The following is a 19672-nucleotide window of genomic DNA, read 5'->3' as shown; positions in this document are numbered from 1 at the left end:
AAAAGCAAAGATATTACTCTGCCAACAAAGGTCCATCTAGTCAAAGCTATGGTTTTCCCAGTAGTCATGTATGGATGAGAGTTGGACTATAAAGAAAGCTGAGTGCTGAAGAATTGATGCTTTTGAACTGTGGTGTTGGAGAAGACTCTTGAGAGTCCCTTGGACAGCAAGGAGATCAAACCTGTCAGTCCTAAAGGAAATCAACCCTGAATATTCATTGGAAGGACTGATGCTGAAGCTGAAACTCCAACACTTCGGCCACCTGATGTGAAGAACTGACTCAACAGAAAAGACCCTGATTCTGGGAAAGATTGAAGGTAGGAAGAGAAGGGAACAACAGAGGATGAGATGATTGGATGGCATCACTGACTCAATGGACATGAGTTTAAGCAAGCTCTGGGAGTTGATGATGGACAGGAAAGCCTGGCATGCTGCAGTCTATGGGGTCGCAAAGAGTCAGACACAACTGAGCGACTGAACTGAACTGATATTGAGGACATGGCCATTTCCATTATGAGAATTTGAAGAAAGAGGAACAAACGGTTATTGATGAAAGGGGATTAGCAGAAGGAACAAAGGAATCTCCTCCCCCTCCTTCCCTCATTCCCCTGACCATCATCCTCAAAGAAAGCCCCAACTGACTCCATCATGCCCCTGTGGAAAGACCACAGGGACAGCTGCCTTTCTGGCTAACCCACATGACATGAAACTACAAGAAAGGAAAAGAAACACGACAGACAAGCATTTGCACTGCTTTCAGTCTCAAACTTCCATAGAGTAATATTTTGATTCATGGACACTTGAATCTACAATTTTACAAACATCAGTGGAAAACCTATCTTTATCCTACCCTCCATATGTAGTCTGGTACCAGTCCCTAACAGGGCTGTTAAACTCTGCACAGACCACTTTATAAAAATAGGCCCTTTTATCTGCTGCCAGAGAGTAACAAAAGAACTCTTGTGTGTCTGTGGAGATTCTAGGATTATGTTAGAATGGATAATAGAAAGACAAATACTTGCTAAAATATTGTCTGTTACTCCCAGAATCGCTATAGCAATACCCAAGCCAAGCAGCTGAGAAAAGCCTTAACACGCTATGCAATTCAAATGCAGCCCATCACTGCTGCTATAATTACAGGTGCCTCCCTTCCTCCTCTCAGATCTGTAGATAAAAGCCTAGGGCTGAATTTGTATCTCAGCTGCACAGAAGCTGAAACTAGTAGTCAATAAACACAGAGAACTCTGCATTTGACAGACAGGCTCTTGTAGGACAGAGCTAACCTATTGTTCAACTGTTCTTCCACACTCACATTATCGGGATGACAAAAAAAGGGAAGGGATGTTTTTGGATGCTCCCCAAATCCAAGGACTTTATTTCATTTAAGCCCCACAAAAATCACATGAGGTGTTATTACTCTTATTTCTATATTTTAAATAAGAAAAATGAGACTCAAAGATTAAGTTATTTCCTTAGGTTACACACCTTTCTAAGTAGTAGAATTGGCCCTGGAATTCCAGTCTTTCCAACCACATTGTCCATGGGAAAAACACATGCCTTTTGCAGATCAGTGTGGAATCAGGTTCCTGTCAATAGTAGGTTATTAGCGATGGGTTTCCCTGGTGACTCAGTGGTAAAGAATCCACCTGCAATGTAGGAGAAGTGGGTTCGATTCATGGGTTGGGAAGGTTCCCTGGAGAAGGAAAAGGCCAACCCCTCCAGGATTCTTGCCTGGAAAATCCCATGGACAGAGGAGCCTGGCAGGCTATAAAGTCCATGGGGTTTCAAGAGTTAGATGTGACTTAGGGACTAAACCACCATCACCACAGCAATGGGCCATTGTTCTTATAACTTGTAAACTCCTCCCAAAGGCTAATACATAACAATTTTTAAATTAGAACTCTGCACCTCCACGCTTTTAGGGGAAGGTGGAATGATCAAGATTTAAAATTCACTGAAGCTGTATCTGTGTGCAGACAGATAAGAATATTGAACTTATGGGCAACCTAAAAGATTAAAAAGAGTACATCAGGGTAACTAAAGAAGCAATATTTGGGAAGACACAGAGAGGCAATGCTTAGAATCTCTAGAATCTCTGCCTTATTAAAATATTTGTGCCAAGGTTATAAAGGTTCTATTAAAGGAAATGGACAGTGTCCACTAGCCATGTGAAAATTCACCTTCTTACACAGTGTAAGCTGTTCTCAGATTTTAGCTGTACTAACATTGAAACCACTTCTTTCTCTCTGAGCAGGCCAAAGGGATCTCCTTTCAGTGCTATAGGCTCCTCTCAAATAGAGAACCCAGGATAATTACTTCCAACGTCCCACTCTGTAGATCATACCATTAATCTATCTCAAAGGCTCCAGCCACACATTTTTATATACCATTTACTAGAAATTTATGAAGCCTTAACATGTCCAGTTTTTAAAAATATGATCTGAAATACATAGAAAAAAAAATAATCGACAATTTAAAAGTATACCCTTTAAAGAAAAACCTGGGTAAACCTAGCAACAAACCCTGAGGAATTACCCATTTCAGAATGTTAATTGCTATGTGGAAGTGACTTTTGAAGTTCAATTTAATTTCCTGAAAACCCCAAACAACTCTATTTCCCTACAGAAAATAATTAAGCATCGGGGATGATAACATGATTAGAAAGTAAAACACCTGGAATTTGCTTAGCGAATCAGAATGCAAAGAGAGGACTGCTGTGCAACTGCGGCTGCTCCTCTCCTGCCCAACCTCATCACCACTGCTGAAGAGCCATTATCATCTTCAGAAGGTGGTGGGGGTGGGGGAGGGAGGCCTGCCACTGTAGAGAAATACTCCACTATTTATTCACCTCTCTAAAGGTCTACTGGGTCCTGGCTGATCATCTGGCCCCGCTTGTTCCTGAAGGGCAGCCCACTGGCCTGAAAAAAGCTCCATAGAACTCTGGGGTAGGGGCGGGGGATCATCCTTGTGAGAGTAAGATGCAGAAGCATTTGATCTAAATGAGCCTGAACCAATTACAGAAATCAATAGTCTGTGTTGCAAAATCAATTAAATGATTGACCAACTGATTGATTATATTAACACTTAGGTTCTTATACAGCAGATACTTCACTAAGCACTATATGTGTGTTATCTCTTTTAATCCCAAGAATGACTTTATAGGTGAATACTATTATCATGCCCATTTTGTAAGGAGCTAAAACTTAGGAAGATTCAGCAGCATATTCTAATCACACAACTCAAAAACAGCAGAGCCAGGTTCAAACTAAGATATGCTTAGTTCAAGCCCAAATTCATGACCCTATAATAGAGCTGGTTGATTAATGACAGACATCTATACAGTGGAAAGTCAGACACTTAAAAATTGGATACAAAAAATACTTGAAGATAGAAAAATGTTCACAATAAAGTGTTGTGAAAATAAATTAATAAAACATGTACAGTAAAGAGTCAAGGAGATAAATCTCAGAATGACATTTATGGTGAAATAATGGGTGATCTTTAATCCTTTATATATATAATATATATATATATATTTCTATTTTCTACAATAACTATGCATCACTTTTATACTCAATCCAAATATTTTCATTTTAAAAGGCGAGCAAATAGAAGCAAAATTACAATAGTGGTTTTAGGTGAATGGCACAATTATGAGAGATCGTTTTCACTTTTCCATATTTTCCCAAATGTACCACAAAGCATTACTCCATAACTATACACACACACACAGTTAAAAATTCTAAAGAGCTGAGCTGCTTTCTAAAATGTATAATTGGACGCCTGTGGCAGAGACTATCAGTGGTTCTTCAATGTTCATTCTCCATGTCTTCCACAGGAATAGACCCTGAGATTTTCAACTGGGCACATTTCCTGTAATATGGCTTCAATCCCCAGCCTCCTGTGCACACAGATGTAGCCATGTGCCTAAGGTCCTGTCCATAAGTTATGAGATCAAATGGAGTGTGCAACATCCAGGACGTGTCCATACTGCTTTTGGGAAGGTGCACAAGATGGCTAGACTATGAGAAAGGCCACACCAGATGCCAGATATAGATGCCAGAAGAGACAGCTGGAAGTAACATAGACCCCAGCAGGCTGCAGATGGCATGGCAGATCCACCATGCCATCCCTGACTTGAATGTGAGAGCCAAGAGAATATCTCTCATTTAGTTTTGTCTTTCTAGAAGGTAGGGTGAAGTTTATGTTACTGAATCTACATTCTAACTAATATAGTACTGAAACACTTAATTTACACTAGTTCTCTCTCTCCCTCTCTCTCTCTCTCTCTATACACACACACACACACACACACACACAAATGTGTATGTGTAAGTGTCATGCATATATGTGTGAGTATATACATGTGGGTATATGTATATATATATATGTGTGTGTGTGTGTGTGTGTGTATATATATATATATATATATGAAAAACATTAATGGCATCACTATGATTTGAGACAGGAGGCCCAGACCAGCTGAAGACTTCTGATGGAGCAGTGGAGAGAAGGAACACATACAACACAGCCACTCTAATAGCTAAGCTAATATCAAGAATGGAATGTCCAAGTAAATGCCTTGAGTGAGTGAACGAAGTCACTCAGTCATGTCCGACTCTTTTTGACCCCATGGACCGTAGACAACCAGGCTCCTCCATCCATGGGATTCTCCAGGCAAGAAAACTGGAGTGGGTTGCCACTGCCTTCTTGAGGGGATCTTCCCAACCCAGGGATCAAACCCAGGTTTCCCGCATTGCAGGGAGACGCTTTACTCCCTGAGCCACCAGGGAAGCCGCAGTAAATGCCTTAGTAGATCACAAGTCTTAATGAAAGATGCAAACAACAGGTTTTAGAAATCTTTCCCTGCAGATGTAGTCAGATTCCTCTCTTCATGTTAGATTATGTATTTACATATTACTGTGTGCATTTGTCACATCGTTTGCAATTTTCTTTTAGGTGGCTACCTATACCTGTAGAATATGAGATCTACATAGACTTTTTTTTTTTTTGGACGTGTCCATGGCATGCAGGATCTTAGCTTCCTGATAAGGGACTAAACCAATGTCCTCTGCAGTGCAAGCACAGAGTCTTAACCACTGGACCGCCAAAGAAGTCCTGATGCAGAGACTTTGAACTTCTTAGTGTCCTAAAGCCAATGGCATAAGGTAAGCAGTGAAATGTTTGCTAAATGAATGATTCAAAGAATGAATGAATGAAAAAATAACAAATAGGATTACTGGTTGCTTGTACAAGTACAGAATTAAATACCAAGGTATTTATTACAAATAGGCAATAGATTACATGATATATATTAAAGTACAAACTCTAAATATTAGCAAAAAAAAAATATCCAAGCGTATACATTTTGGTAAGTTATATCAAACTAAATGTGAATTTCTTTGTGTGTGTGTGCTCAGTCATGTCTGAGTCCTTGCAGCCCTATGGACTGTAGCCCACCAGGTTCATCTGTCCATGGAATTTCCCAAAGAATACTGGAGTGATTCCCATTTCCTACCTAGAGGATGTTCCCAACTCAGGGATCAAACTTGCATCTCTTGCATCTTCTGCATTGGCAGGTGAGCTCTTTACCACTGTGCCACATGGGAAGTCCCGAATTTCCTAAAGTCAATACAGTGGATTCTTCAAAATTAACAAGGTAAGGAGATAAAATATTGAAACACAGCCTATAGTACAGAGTTTTAAAAATATAGATCTTGCTGCCTATAAGAAAAAAAAAAACAGTATCATTAGGAACCTCCACATAATGTATTTTGTAATAACTATATTTGGGGGAAATTTTCATATTTTGAAGCTTCAGTTATATCTTGCTTTTCATTATTGTATTATGTCAATAATTGAAGAACTGGATTAGATACCAATGCTGAATAAATATTTGTTGAATATCTGAAACAAAAATAGAAGCAAAATTGAAAGAGTTGATAGGAAGCTTTTGGCTTCCTCCTTACAATTACAGTATAAAGCCTTACTTTATTTTCTGATAAGTTTAGCTTTATCTCTTTCTTGAACAATAGCACCAAAAGAGAGAGATTACTTATACTAAATACAGCTTTTTCTTACTAATATGTAGAGAATTTTTTGTATTCAAGTTCAGTGCCCTCATAACATACACAGTACAAGAGAACAATAAACAAATTTCAGCATTAAAATTCTATCCACACTTCACTTAGAAAATATGGTACTTTGAAATCTTAGCTAAGATTCTATTCTTGTTTATATTCAAAATGCTAATGCAGTTTGGCGACCTGCTAGGCAATAAAAGATGTACAAAATTCAAAGAACTTTGAGCAGTTCACTTCCCTTACCACTTTCTTGTGGCTGTAAAGTTTAGTAAAGTCAGAAACCCCTATTTAAAGCCAATAAATGAGTATCCTTGAATAAATATAAATGTATTATTATCTACCATATGCATTTTTTCATATCCTGTGTGTGTATGTATATATATATTTATACTCCACAAATGGAAAGATTAAAGACAGAATAATTCTAGACTTATAATTGTATAAATATACATATGAAAACCTATTCTATCTCTGTTTTGTAAATAATTTCATTTATATCATTTTTTTCAGATTCCACATATAAGTGATATCATATGACATTTATTTACAAAACAGAAATAGACTCACAGACATAGAAAATAAACTTATAGTTACCAAAGGGAAGCAATGGATAAATTAGAAGTTTTGGTTTAACAAATGCACACTACTGTATATAAAATAAACAAGGACCTATTGTATAACACAGGGAACAATATAATAACTCATAAAGGAAAATAATCTGAAAAATAATATACATATACAAATGTAAAACTGAATCACTTTGCTGTACACCTGAAACTAACACAGCATTGTAAACCAACTATACTTAAATTTTAAAAAAAATTAGATAACAACAAAAAAATCTGTGAAATTCATACCATATAAAAGGGTTTTTCATTCTTCTTCCAGAGAACTACACACCACCAAATACAAGTTTTTGAAATTACATGTTTCCATTAATTAAAATAATTGACAATATTTAAACATATAGTGACAAACACAGCTAAGTCCAAATAAAAACTTCTGAGGAATACTAAAGTTAACTCAATGAGCTTCCCCAATTCATATCCTAAAATTATCATTAGCATTTAATTATGATGATTTCAATACTTTAAAATCTCTAACCAATTTATAATTGTGCTACTATTAATGGTACCATCAATAAGGTATCTCCTACACATAATTCTGTATAAAGTCTCCCATATTGCAGTTTAAATTATTGGAATATACGTAATAAACTTGTGTCTTACCTAATTGGTAATTAATATGAAAAGCTCTTAGTTACCAATAATTTGGACAGATACAAATATTATCAGTTTTAATACTAAAGAAATGTATATAATTGACAATGTCCACCTGAAACAAATATACAAGCACTCTGGTTTCATTCCAAAAGCAGTGTACAGATTTCAGGTCTTGGCACCATGACCTAGCAATGACACGGACAGTATAGTCACAGCAATGGGAAGGTGGGGTAAGGGTGGATGTAGTTTAGTCCAAGAGATTTCTAATGAACACCATCTAGGCTAGGCTCTATTTTCTGCCCAGATTCTAGGCCATTTCCATGTACTCATTCATGGCAACTAAGTTAGGGTCTTCTTAACTAGAACAGATGCCTGCTACAATGTTTTTCTGATAGATTTTTTGAAAACAAAATTTTAAAAGGATCTGTTAGGGATGACTTTAGTAGGAGGTTGAGGGGGAAAGGTCCCACAACTATTCATCATCTTAGACATTATTTGTAAAACAACACCTGCTTAAGATCCCTTTGGGCTGTGGGGTTGGTTATGTGAATGTGAATATTCTAAATGCTTACGTTTTAAAGGATCAGTCAGCCCATCCGTGGTGTGCTGGGAGCCCAACACTGTGTGTTCTGCAAGGAATGATAAAATATCCAAGCCGCACCCTTATCTACAAAACTCACTCACTGTTTTTCACAGCCTGGTCATGATTATTGATTACCAATCCAGAAAGTTAATGTACCCACCCACTATAAACAGAGGAATTATAAATTTTAAGGTTAAAATCTCTTTAGGATTATCTAGCTCAGTGATTGATTTTCTACCTGCCTGGGAGTTTTATTTTGTGTGTGTGTGTGTTTTTTTTTTTAGTGTATCCCTTAAGAGTTTTCTTTAAAAATATATTTTTAAAAGTGAAAGCACAACTATCCAGTTGTGAAACTATGCGGTTGTGAAAAATGAAACATTTTAAATCACAGTATCTCCAGGTTTGGGAATCAAGAGTTTAAATTATTAAATGTTTAAAATTATTATTATTATTATTAAATTATTAAATGTGAAACAAGATTTGGGAATCATTTATCTGATCAAATTTCCTTGCCAATGCTTGAATTTATTGTGCAGAATCCCCATCTAAGATAGACCCTTTGGAGGAGACAAAACGATCCAGATTTTTTAAAGGACAGCTGATGCATGGAACAGCAAGAGGAAGATAAATGCATCTTAGAGAACAAGCTGAGGATGAGTGATTGAAACATCAGCCCTAGTCTCCAGGCAGGCTCCCTAACAGATCAACAAAGAACCCTCAGGGAAAGGTTACAGAATAGAATAGTGCTCAGTCCTTCACCCACCAGAAGCAGGAATTCAACTGCAACTTCACATACTCCAACATCATTTCCACTACCATGCAGATGTGCTTCCAGAAAACACACAAACAAGACTTAAGACATTTTTCAACCTGCATTCAGTCCATTTTTCCTTTAGGTTATCATAAAATTTTGAGATTGCCCCTCCTTTATTCCACTCCTGTCAGCTGAGAATCACTGCTCCAAACGGATCAAGTACAGTCACTTGTGTATCTACAAAGCATGAATAATAGCTAAAAGTTCTTTATAGGCAGATGGATAGAAGGAAAAAAAAATTAAGTATACATAAAAGCAGGCACAGCTTTTCAGAAAATGTTTTGAAACTTAAACGAGAAAAAATACACAGCTGTGGAAAAGTGAACTAATCTTAAACCACTGGATTTAACATAATTTCTTTGCTTCTTACAATATTTTGGCTTTTAAGTGAAAGAAAGTGAAAGTTGCTCAGTCGTGTCTGACTCTTTGCGACCCCATGGACTATGCAGTCCATGGAATTCTGTAGACCAGAATGCTGGAGTGGGTAGCCTTTCCCTTCTCCAGGGGATCTTCCCAACCCAGGGATCGAACCCAGGTCTCCCACACTGCAGGTGGATTCTTTACCAGCTGAGCCGTTTTTGCTTTTAGTGGTAATTTATTTCCTACTTTTATTGTGGACATTGGATAATGCCAATTAAATGCCTGATATACAAAAATGAAAAAAGAAACTGTGGACTTTCTCTTCTATCTAACTACCAACATAGTAGAAAGTTGGTTCTAAAAGTCAATAAACCTTTTAAACATGTTTATGATCACTTCAGGTGCAATGCAAGGAAGTCTTAGAAAAGACAGACTATCACAAACATTTTATGCACAGTTTAAGAAGTTGAATGAAATGCACATGAGTAATAACAAATTTGACTTTGCTCTACCCATACACAGTAAATGAATGACTACACCCTCAGTCCCCAAAGTCCTTTTCTACCAATAAGCCCAGGGTTCTATGCATCTTTCTGTTAATTCCAATATTATCCTTGGAAGTTAGATGGAAACCAAGTACCCATTCTACAGAAATATAAATCAAGGCCTAGTGAGATTTAATTATTTTTCACTAGATGACAAAGTAAAAAGTAAAATTCATAATTCAAATAGGTCTGGGGTCCTGAGTTCATGTAGAATTAGAAAATATCACTACAATGAACGCATTCTACTAAAATTGCTTTAAATTTTAATTTAATTTTAAATTCTGATAAATAATTTTATATTGTATAAAATGATACAATGATTACACACACACACATATATAATTTCAGTAAAGGAAATCTCTTAAAATTAGAAACACTATGAATGCCTTGGAGACAATATACTATATTCCTCAAAGACGCTAATGGTACTTTTAAGGTGGCTTCCAATGCATCTCCCTTAGATTAAGGAAACTTTTCTCTGCTTAGTCATTTGATATGGCCATGTGTTAAAAAAATACCCCTTTATTTCATTTCAGAATTTCACTTAAGAAGTACTCGTGATCCCAGGCAAAGAATTTTTTCAGAACTTCAATGATCAAGGACAAGGGTGGGTTCTTTGCTTTCATTTCAATAACACAGAGAAAAGAGATCCACTTCTTCTTCATAAAATGTAAGCTGCAGACTGAGAAACCACTTGACTGCGTGTTGCAGACCAAGTCAAGCCCATCCTTTCACTTCAATGGCTTTCTAGGGGTAACAAATAGGAGTACAAACCCTGTAACCTAAATATTAAAGCTCTGAAAAAGCAAGGCCTTATCTATCCTGTGACAGGGCCAGTCTACTCCTTGTCCCAAAGCTCACCTTCTTAACTTCTGCCTAAACTATTTTCTTGTTCTGAGTCTTCTGCCAATGATACATTTCCCTCTCTTCTTCCCTATCACACTTTTTTTTTTCCTTTAACAGGTCTCAGCCAGCATCTTATCCCGCCTTTAAAAATACAAACCTATAGAAATCTCCTTTAAACAACTATTGTATATATTTTCTGTATCACTCAAATGACACTTTAATATGTATATGTCTTTTCTCTTTAATGGGATTACAAAATCTTTGAGGTCAGAATCTGGATCTTAGACTTCTATTGATATTTGCCTGGTACGTCATATGTACTCAATTATTATTTGCTAAATAAATGGTGTGGTGAAAGTTCTGGACAAGGAAGAAGATGACTTCGACTTTGGCAGGTATGGGAGAAGGGGATGGAAGGAGCTACAGAAAGAGATAAAGAAAATGGATAACTCATGGGATACTGTTCTTTGAAACAAAAGGTAGAAGAAACAAAGCAGGCAAAAGTCTTGGGGAAGTGACAGGAACCAGTAACTCTTCCTAAAACTAATACAAAGCAAAGAGAGTCAGAGGCTACCCTAGAAAAACAGCATAATTCACTAAAAAACATTACTTATCCGGCAGTCAGGATATTCACATTTTGATCTAAAATCTGACATTAACTAGCTGTGACCAGAACAAGCGATTTCATTGCCTTTGGCAACTCACGTCTAAACCTTAGATACCAGATCTGATCTCTAAAGACCCCTTTAGCTCAGATATTATACGATTCTATAGTTTTCCTTCATCTTGAGAGAGTTTTCATTTCATTTCTTCTGGACAAAGCGGGGGCCTGAATGCACTAAAAGGTATAATAAACAATACAGAATTATTTGTTGCTAAAAAGATAAGCGGGATATAAAAGACAACAGAAATAAACCAAATGCCTATGGTGACACTGAAGCAGAACTTTTCTTTAACATCTGCTTTGCTTATTTGATCACTTTAGCTGAGCAATATTTCCATTGTAATAGGTCGAGGACTCAAGAGTGAGGCAGAGCTGTAGACAGAAATGGGAATTAGAGACAACACCTTCCAAACACTTGCTTTAGCTCAATGATGGTAAAGTGCCTTGTTGATTTAAAAGGGTGTGAAAAGCATTTAAAGATCCTTTTCACTGGGAGGAGATATGCCAATATAAGAATATCACTGACATCTTATTTAAAACCATCGCGTATGCTCAAAGATTTGGACTAATACAAGCAAAACGATTAATTTACAAATCACCGAGATGTCTGGCATTAATCTAAAAATGACTGTGTATAAGACAGTATTTGACTTCCCTCTTTTTTCAGCCTCCCCTTCAAATCAGTGCTAATCACTCAGCACTCCCTTAGGCACCTGGAATTCTCTTTTGTATCGGAGTATCTCTGCCACAGACAGAATCGATTGATCTAATAAACTCATCCTAACTTTACAGTCTAGGGACCATGTGCTCTCCCGTCCAGAATATACTTATCTTAAAACAAGGCCATGGGAGAGGGCAAATGCTCAACCAAAAAGACTGATAGATAGAATTACATGTATCAGTGAGGAAAATATCTGAACCCCACAACCTCCTAGATCCTTTTAGATCTTTACACATAACTCTGCTGTCCAAGTAACCTGTCTCTATTAAAAGAATGTTTAGTTTTAATTAAGAAAATGAAGGGCTCAAATCAATAAATAGGGAAATGCTATATTTGAATGTTGCGGTAAATGGAGAAGAGCCTCAAAGCCCAAATAGAAAATAAAAATGGAAAACGAAAAATCCTGCAGAAAAAATTTAAGGGTCTTCTCTAACCTCCCACTCAGTTTTACCGTATTAGTTTTATCTGATAAGCTAATTGTCACTTTGAAAATACAGCAATATGAAATGTTTGGCTCTAAAGGTGTGAGGCAGAAGACAAATAAGCCAGTAATCCAGGGATGAATGAGTGGGAATGTGGAGTAGGCAGGAGGGTGAAAACTGGTGACTTTGAGCCCACCTACCATCTAGCTGAGTGCTTTTGATTTGGTCAACTTGGAATTTTTTAAACAATTTTTTAAAAATATGTACAATCTAAATTGGGGAGATTTTTAAGTAAAAACTTGGGTTTCAGGTTTTTCTGGAATAATCAAAGGAAAAGGCAACTTTGGGAAGACAATTTCACAAGGCAAGAAGCAGTTGGAAGGGACAATCTCATAAGAGACTGAGGCTTGACTTTCACCATGGTACTGTCACTAAACGTGTTCTCAGTGTAAACCAAAGAACTGTCCTTTTCAGGGGCAGAAGGAACCTGAATGCACTAAAGTATGGTAACCTGAACAGAGAAGTTTCATTAAGAAAAACAAGGGAAGAATTAAAAAGACAGCATAAGACCAAGGTCAAGTATCCAGGACTCCACTGAAACTGCAGAAGAACATTTTTTTTTAATTATTTTTGCAGTTTCTCTAGTACAAATAAGTTCTGTTTAAAGAAAAAAAAAGTTTAAAGAAAACTCAAATTTGCTTTTTTCAGTTAGTGAAATGAAAGGATTCATCATCACTTACCCTCAACACCCTGGATCCTCTCAAAGAATTTTAAATGTCTTTTACTTTTGAAATAAAAAACATATAGTTCCATTTATAAAGTGAGCTCTTAAAGGTATTTCCTTATTAAAACTTGGTCCTAAACCTAGGTTCACAGTACATGGTGAAGGTCTGAAGAAAGCTTATTTAACCTACATTAAATCTTGAAAATGCATTAATGAGTCTTTTAAAGGTATAATTTTAACTCCACAATCTTCAGCTATAAAGACTATATAGAGCTAATCTGCCTTGCCCTTTCGATTAAACTTGTTAAGGGCGTTCTATTTAGTCAGCACCCAGAATGGGCCATTAAAATTCTTGTTCGGTAAGAGTTGTGTTCAGTGCTCTGTTGTTTTAAATTCCATTAAATCCAAATGGTCTTTATCACCCCATGACCACCCCTGACTTCAATCAGCCAATTTAATTACCTTACAAAATTGTCAGCAGAAGCAGCAAGGAAAAACAGGAAGCCTTATGACGTTATCAGACTGAAATCTTCCTCTTCAGTGTTTAATCTAGACCAGTCAATAAGGATGATGAGCACCTACTTCCTTCCCTTTCAAGGGCTTTTGACCTTACCTTTCATGCTAAGATTTAGGGTTTAAGTTTCATTTCAAGCAATTCTAGTACCTTGAGAACTGGATTACAAATTGAAAACCCATTTAGAAGATAAAGCTTCACCACTCAAATGCAAAACAATCAACAATTCCATTTCAATATTTCAGACCATCCTACAGAGGAAAACCGAGGATCTTTCAGAAACCCCAGGTATTATGGATGCAGTAGATTAATGATTTAATGCAGATTAATGATGTAGTGACGTAAGGATAGTACAGTTCAAAGACAGTAACCTACTTTCTATTCTGATATGTCAAAATGGACATCGATAATTTCCAAGGAATAAACGGAACTGGAGCTAAAATAACACAGTAAAATCCTAAGAACAGAAGGAAAATAAATTTCTCTCACTTGACTTTCTACCACAAAAGAATAAGGCATCTTCTTTATCAGAAATTTTCATAATTAAAAGAAAATCAGAGATTATGTCATCATTATCATAGGCAACCCTTTATTTAAAGGTGAATAGACTTGAAAAGGCCCTGATAATCAATGATGCATCCCATGCTTGGTCTATATTACGCTCCTCCTTTGTGTGGGAGCATTAACTTCCCTGTGCTGAGTAAATGTTGAAACAGTGTCATTTGAGAATTCAGGGAATGAACACACTGCAATGACACTTAAGTTAAAAAGCAAAAGGTGGTCTTTCTGGAGAAATGCCTACTGACATACAAACCCCTGCATAAAGACAACCTCACAACGCCAGAAAACGTGTTGAGTTCCACGTGTCTGGGTGGAGAAGGGGTGCTATTTCTAGAGGACGGAAAGATCATTTTTCAAAGTCATTTTCTGAAATGAGTGTGCCTCTGTTGATGGATCACATCAGAGCTATTCTTTGAAGCTTTAAGAATAAGTGGGAACTTATGTCAAAAACAGGTTTTTTGTTTTTTTTTTCTTTTTAGTGCGGCAGTAGTGTTGGCGATTCTTGGAAAGATTCCCCTCCCCTGCTTTCCAGAGCTCAGCTGAGCAGGTGTTCGGGCTTTATCTGTTTCACTCAGTAGCCGCTGTTACTCCCCCATCCCCGCCTCCCAAGAGCGTTTTCCAGCTTCCAGATGTAAGGCCACTCCTCCCTCCCGCCCACCTCACCTCCCAAAGGAAGAAAAATCTCTTTCAAAGAACTTGTAGAGAGTGGCAGCTTCCAAGCCCAGCCAATTCGCTTACACTCCTCTATGATGTAGTACATCTGCTGCTAATTATTATATCTGGGAGCACATGAACTAGCCACTAAGTAGGGGGATTTCCATAGGAATCCATTCCGTTCCCTCTCACCCTGTGGGCTTTATAACCTGGGCTGTCCCTGAGCTGGCGGCCTTCATCTTCGGCCTGGGCACAAGGAAGACGCTACGCGTGTGCATGGACGCAGGGCCAGCGCACAGTGTGCCAAGAAGTCCGAGCGCCTCCTGGGAAGACCTCAGCTGGGAAAGCCTATTAAGAAAGCCGCCCTACTAACACGCCAAAGAGAAAAGCTAGGTCGACATCTGAAGGGAATTAGTGGCCTACCACAAACCAGCTCAGCTCTTCCTAGAGAAGTCTTGGAGAAGCTGCCCACGAGTTTGGGAGAAAGTTTGGGTTCACGTTTTCGTTCTTGGCATTCGAAATGCCATTTCAGATAAGGAATGTGATCAACTCGACCTCAAAGATCCTAAACAAGTGATGGTTTGGGGACTGATTCCTTAGAGGATACCAAAGCTCCCTGCCCCCCACACTCCGGACGGGACTGCTAACCCTGCGCGGGGCCCAATCCCGAGCTGGCTTCTACTCCTCCCCTTGCTTTCCGGGGAGCAGAGGTCGAGCGGACCCGGAAGAGAGGGTGGCGAAAGTAACAAAAGAAACCTTCAAGTACCTCCGAGCCACTGTCATTTCGGGAGAACGAGGCAGTGGGGCCCACGCCCCCGGGGACGGAAGGATGCCGCCTGCGCCCCTCCAACCGCCGGCTGGGCCGGGCCGCAGCTGCGGGGAGACAAAGGTGCCTCGTTTACATCGCCCGCCCCCGCCGCCGGCTGCGGGGCCGAAGCGCACCAGAGAGGGCCCGCAGCGCACCAGAGAGGGCCCGCGGGGGCGTGGCAGTTCCGCGCATGGAAACGCCGACCCCGGAACGTTAGACCTAACCTGGAGCGGGGAAACTAACCCTCTTAACTGTCCAAGCTCCACCGTGTGCACGCGCCCGCTGGGTGATCGCCCAGGAGAAGGCAGGCGGGGCCAAACCAAGATCTTGGGAGGGGAATCCGCCATGACCCACCCGAGGCGCAACGCCGGCCCGCCCACGGGCGAGGAGCTGACCCTAGGCTGATCCTCAGGTTGCTCCCCCATCGCTCCCGGCTGCCCGAAAGCTTCGGGAAAGCTCCCTGGAGTCGGCGCTCGGGAGACGGTCTCCCAGAGGTGTTTGCAAAGCATCTTCGGAGAAGCAGGCCCGGGTGTGCAGCCCTAGGTCAGGCGAGGGGGAGGGGGCGCCGGGATACAGGCGCTGGCGCACGCGACTGCAGGAAGTTTTCCTGGGAACCAAAGAGGAGTCATTGTGCCAGAGTGGTGGACGTGCCTCCCGAGAGTGCATTTGTCGGCGCGCGAGCGAGTGTGTTTGTGAGAAAGACAGAGAGCGAGCGAGCGAGAGAGAGACTGATCATCCATCCAGAAGATGGGCGGGGGTAGCGAGGGACTTGGCAAGTAACACAGTACCCTAAGCTGCTCCCCTATCCACACCCGTTGGTAGGAGGATGCAGGGTCAAGTCACCGTCATAGTGGGAACGGGGAAAACCGGGAAAGGACTGCTTAAAGCCCACGAAGGTGGTTTTCCACCACCTACGGGAAAGGGGTCTGAGGATGGGGCGGTAGCCGAACTGGGCCCGCGGTTGCCATAGTGCCGCTGCAGAGGCGCCGAGCGGCTGGCAGAGGCCACACCAGGGTCGGAGGGGGAAGGGGCTGGAGGCCACCTTCTCACCCGCGCCCCAGAGGCAGCTGCTCCACTAGCGAGTCCCTTCCCTTCCAAGGCTCCGGGCCAGTGGTGAGCCTCTGGTTCACCTTTTCAGCTGAAGTTGAAAATAACATTTCTCAAGAGTGGCTCATACGCGCGCAACCAACCTCCACTTCATTCAGAACATGTTTTTCCCAGAAGAAAATAAAACTCCCGCCATTGCATCAAAATATCTCCATCAGGGAAATGTTCCAATGGTTATAATGTACACAATCCTTCACCACTCAACTCGAGTCACAAACCAGAGAAAATGGATCTCCGCGTGGAAGATGTTTGAAGTTAATGGAGAAAATAACAGGTTATCTAGAAACTGGTCAGTTGGTTTAAGGTAGCAAGGCACAGGTGTGAAGGTGTTTTCCTACTCCCCTATTTCTTACGGACATTCTTAGTAAGCACTGGTCTAGGAAAATGTATTTTTGTGTGTGTGTCAGCTCTTTTGGAAAGCTGCTACACAGTCTGCTACAGTCGCCAAGATTTTTAATATGAAGATATGAAATGATCAGCGAATGTAACAATCTAATGATTCAGCAAATATTATGCTGCAAGACCAGAGCAGCAATAATTAAATCTTTAGAGTATTGGTGGTCGTTTTCCAGCTCCCAGCTTTCTTCTTTCCCCACCTCTTAGTCCTCAAACACACTAAGACACTCATTCACAAACACAGTTCAGAAGACACCTCAGTATTCCAAATAAGTAGGTTGTACTACTCAAAATATTGGGCAAAACTACCAAACTGTGGCACTTACAATGCTTGAAGCAGAGCAACGGAACACACGTTTCCAATGATACAGGGACCCATTTAATTTCGTCCAAAGAAACAAGCATTCCTGTGGACTCTTGTTGCTAAGAGCAACGTGCTTAAGTACCATCTAAAGGCATGCAGAAAGCAGGAAAACTACAACAGTAGGAATCCACTTATTGTCTTTTCTCATTATCAGTCCTGTGGGCTCCAGGTGTGTCTATGTATTGGTGGGGGAGGGAAAGAAGGGTTCCCTTTCTCAGTATGTGAAAGCATTCCTACCCAGGTTCCACAAAGCCCCAGATAGATGATAAATTTTATCCTTATAGAAAAAGCGTATAAGAAACAGACAAGAGAGAAGATGCTGCTGACATAATGGGAAATGCAGGCAATCACTCTTTGATTTAAATTTGAGTGACTTAATGTATCTGCTTTTATCTCAAAGACACATACTCAGGATTATATGGTTTCCTGCACTCTTTGGTCTAAATCCACTTGAAGTGTCAGAGGAGGTGCCCACAGTGGGAACCTTTACCCTGTTGGCTTTCTCTTCTCTGGCTCTTATCTACTTAAGGAAACTTTTCCTGACTAGTTCTACTGAAACTCCATTGGCCAGTGGAGAGAGGCTGAGTGTTGCCCACGCTTCATTTCCTCCAAGTAAATCTTCTGGCCAACCTTTCCACTGGAGTCTCATGTTTAGATTTTACTTTGAGCCCTAAAGAAACCTGATTCCTTAAGAAAAACAATGGATTCCCCTAATATATAATTGCCATTTTAGCTTTTTCTTTTTTGTTTAAATCATGCTACAAGTGAAATAAAGGTGCAGACTTAGGCTCCCATACACAGATTCCCTCGGCCTTTATCATCACTGTTTATCATGTATTAGTCCGGGAGGCACAGCGAGCAAGATGTGAGAAGACTCACAACTTAAAAACAGACAGAAACCCTTCCTTATGACGCTATTTCACTCAAACAGCAGCCTCCCTGTGTTAAGTACCTTCAACCTTACAACAGTATTTTTTAAAGCTCCGCGTATCCATAAAGGCACCAGGCATTGAGAAAATGGAGAGATTAACCGAAAAGGCTGTCTCTGATGACAAATCAAAAAGATTAGCGCCCTTCACTTGCGGACCTGTCCAGGTCCCACGCGGAAGCGGACAGGCGCCAACTTGCCAAAGAGTTACCAGATATTAACTCATCAGCTGGGGCAATCCGAGAGGCGTGTAGCCCCAGCCGCTCACGTTCTTGGGGAAGGAACTGCGAGCCAAGCCCGGAGGCTCCCGGGGAGACAAGCGGGAGCAGCGGCGGTGGCCGTACCCCCAGCGTCATTACCGACTCTGACACTGGCTACCATGGGGAGGTAACGCAGCGACCACTACCACACACTGACACTCGCCGCATCCTCCCGCGGCTATTTTTTTTTTATTTTTTTAATAAAAAGGGGGGAAATAAATGAAATGAAAAGCACAAGTGGGTCCTTTCAAACCTCGGAAAGCCTCGGAGCAGGGAACAGGTCGAAATGCACCGAGCCCACCCGCCTAGCAGAGCCAACACGCCTGTTTACATCCGGCTGCCTCTGAGCCGGCAGTGGAGAGGGATGGGGAATCTTACCAAATCTTAATACATGTGTGGTTCCTTGAGAATATCCAATCCACAGTAAACAGAGCAGGAGTTTAATGGTGCGCCTGAAGACTGGATTACTTAGAACCGGGGAAATAATCTTCATGGTGTTTCTGTGTCCACACGCGCAGCACCCACTTCCCCGATCTAGCGTTAGGCTCCCGGTTTGGGTAGGAATGAGGATGCGTCGAGTGGTGGCCGCAGACACGATCACGGCATGGTCACAGAGAGGAAGGAGTCTCCGCTTCCCAAACCCATTAGCAATCGCTGCATGTTCTTCACTCACTGCGCCAAGGAGCAACCTTCCACTGCAAGGGATGGTGGGACATCCATGTTATTCGGGGAGCATCCGGGAGAAAGCCAGCACGCACACCCACAATGTCCGGCCGCGCGAGCCTGGGGAAGCAGAGGAGGAGGAAAATCAATAGGAAATCCAGCCTTGGAAACCGCCGAGGCGCCGGGAGCGATCCACGGTCCCAACACAAAAGGCGCTTTGCTCGCAAAGGTTTCGCCAGGCCCTATTCCACTGCACTGCTGCACAGCTTCTGACGTGAAGCCAAGATTAAGTGAGAAAAATTGAGATAGCTGCTTGCCTCTTAAGGCTTCCTGCCAGTGAGCTTCCCAATATCTATTATGCAACCAGTCTGGTCGCCCACCTTGAGTTGCAAGGAGGAAGTTGGATTTATTTACGTGGGGAAAAACAAGTGC

At 40.7% G+C, this 19672-nt stretch overlaps 1 protein-coding gene across 2 annotated transcripts in view; it reads right to left on the bottom strand.

Annotated features, from left to right (window-relative positions):
* GRIK2 (glutamate receptor, ionotropic, kainate 2) overlaps positions 1–19267 on the bottom strand; it is a 737896-nt gene extending 718629 nt beyond the window's left edge. For both annotated transcript variants that reach the window (XM_010841260.1, XM_010841261.1), the window contains exon 1: positions 18956–19267. In XM_010841260.1, coding sequence (XP_010839562.1) covers positions 18956–19070 — 115 coding nt within the window. In that variant the 5' untranslated portion in view covers positions 19071–19267. The remainder of the gene's footprint in view (positions 1–18955) is intronic.
* Between the last annotated feature and the right edge of the window lie 405 nt (positions 19268–19672).

Source organism: Bison bison, unplaced genomic scaffold, assembly GCF_000754665.1.
Source record: "Bison bison bison isolate TAMUID 2011002044 unplaced genomic scaffold, Bison_UMD1.0 scf7180017864159, whole genome shotgun sequence".
Taxonomy (NCBI): domain Eukaryota; kingdom Metazoa; phylum Chordata; class Mammalia; order Artiodactyla; family Bovidae; genus Bison; species Bison bison.
The sequence above is the reverse complement of the archived record's forward strand: the minus strand, read 5'-3'. Positions and strand labels throughout refer to the sequence as shown.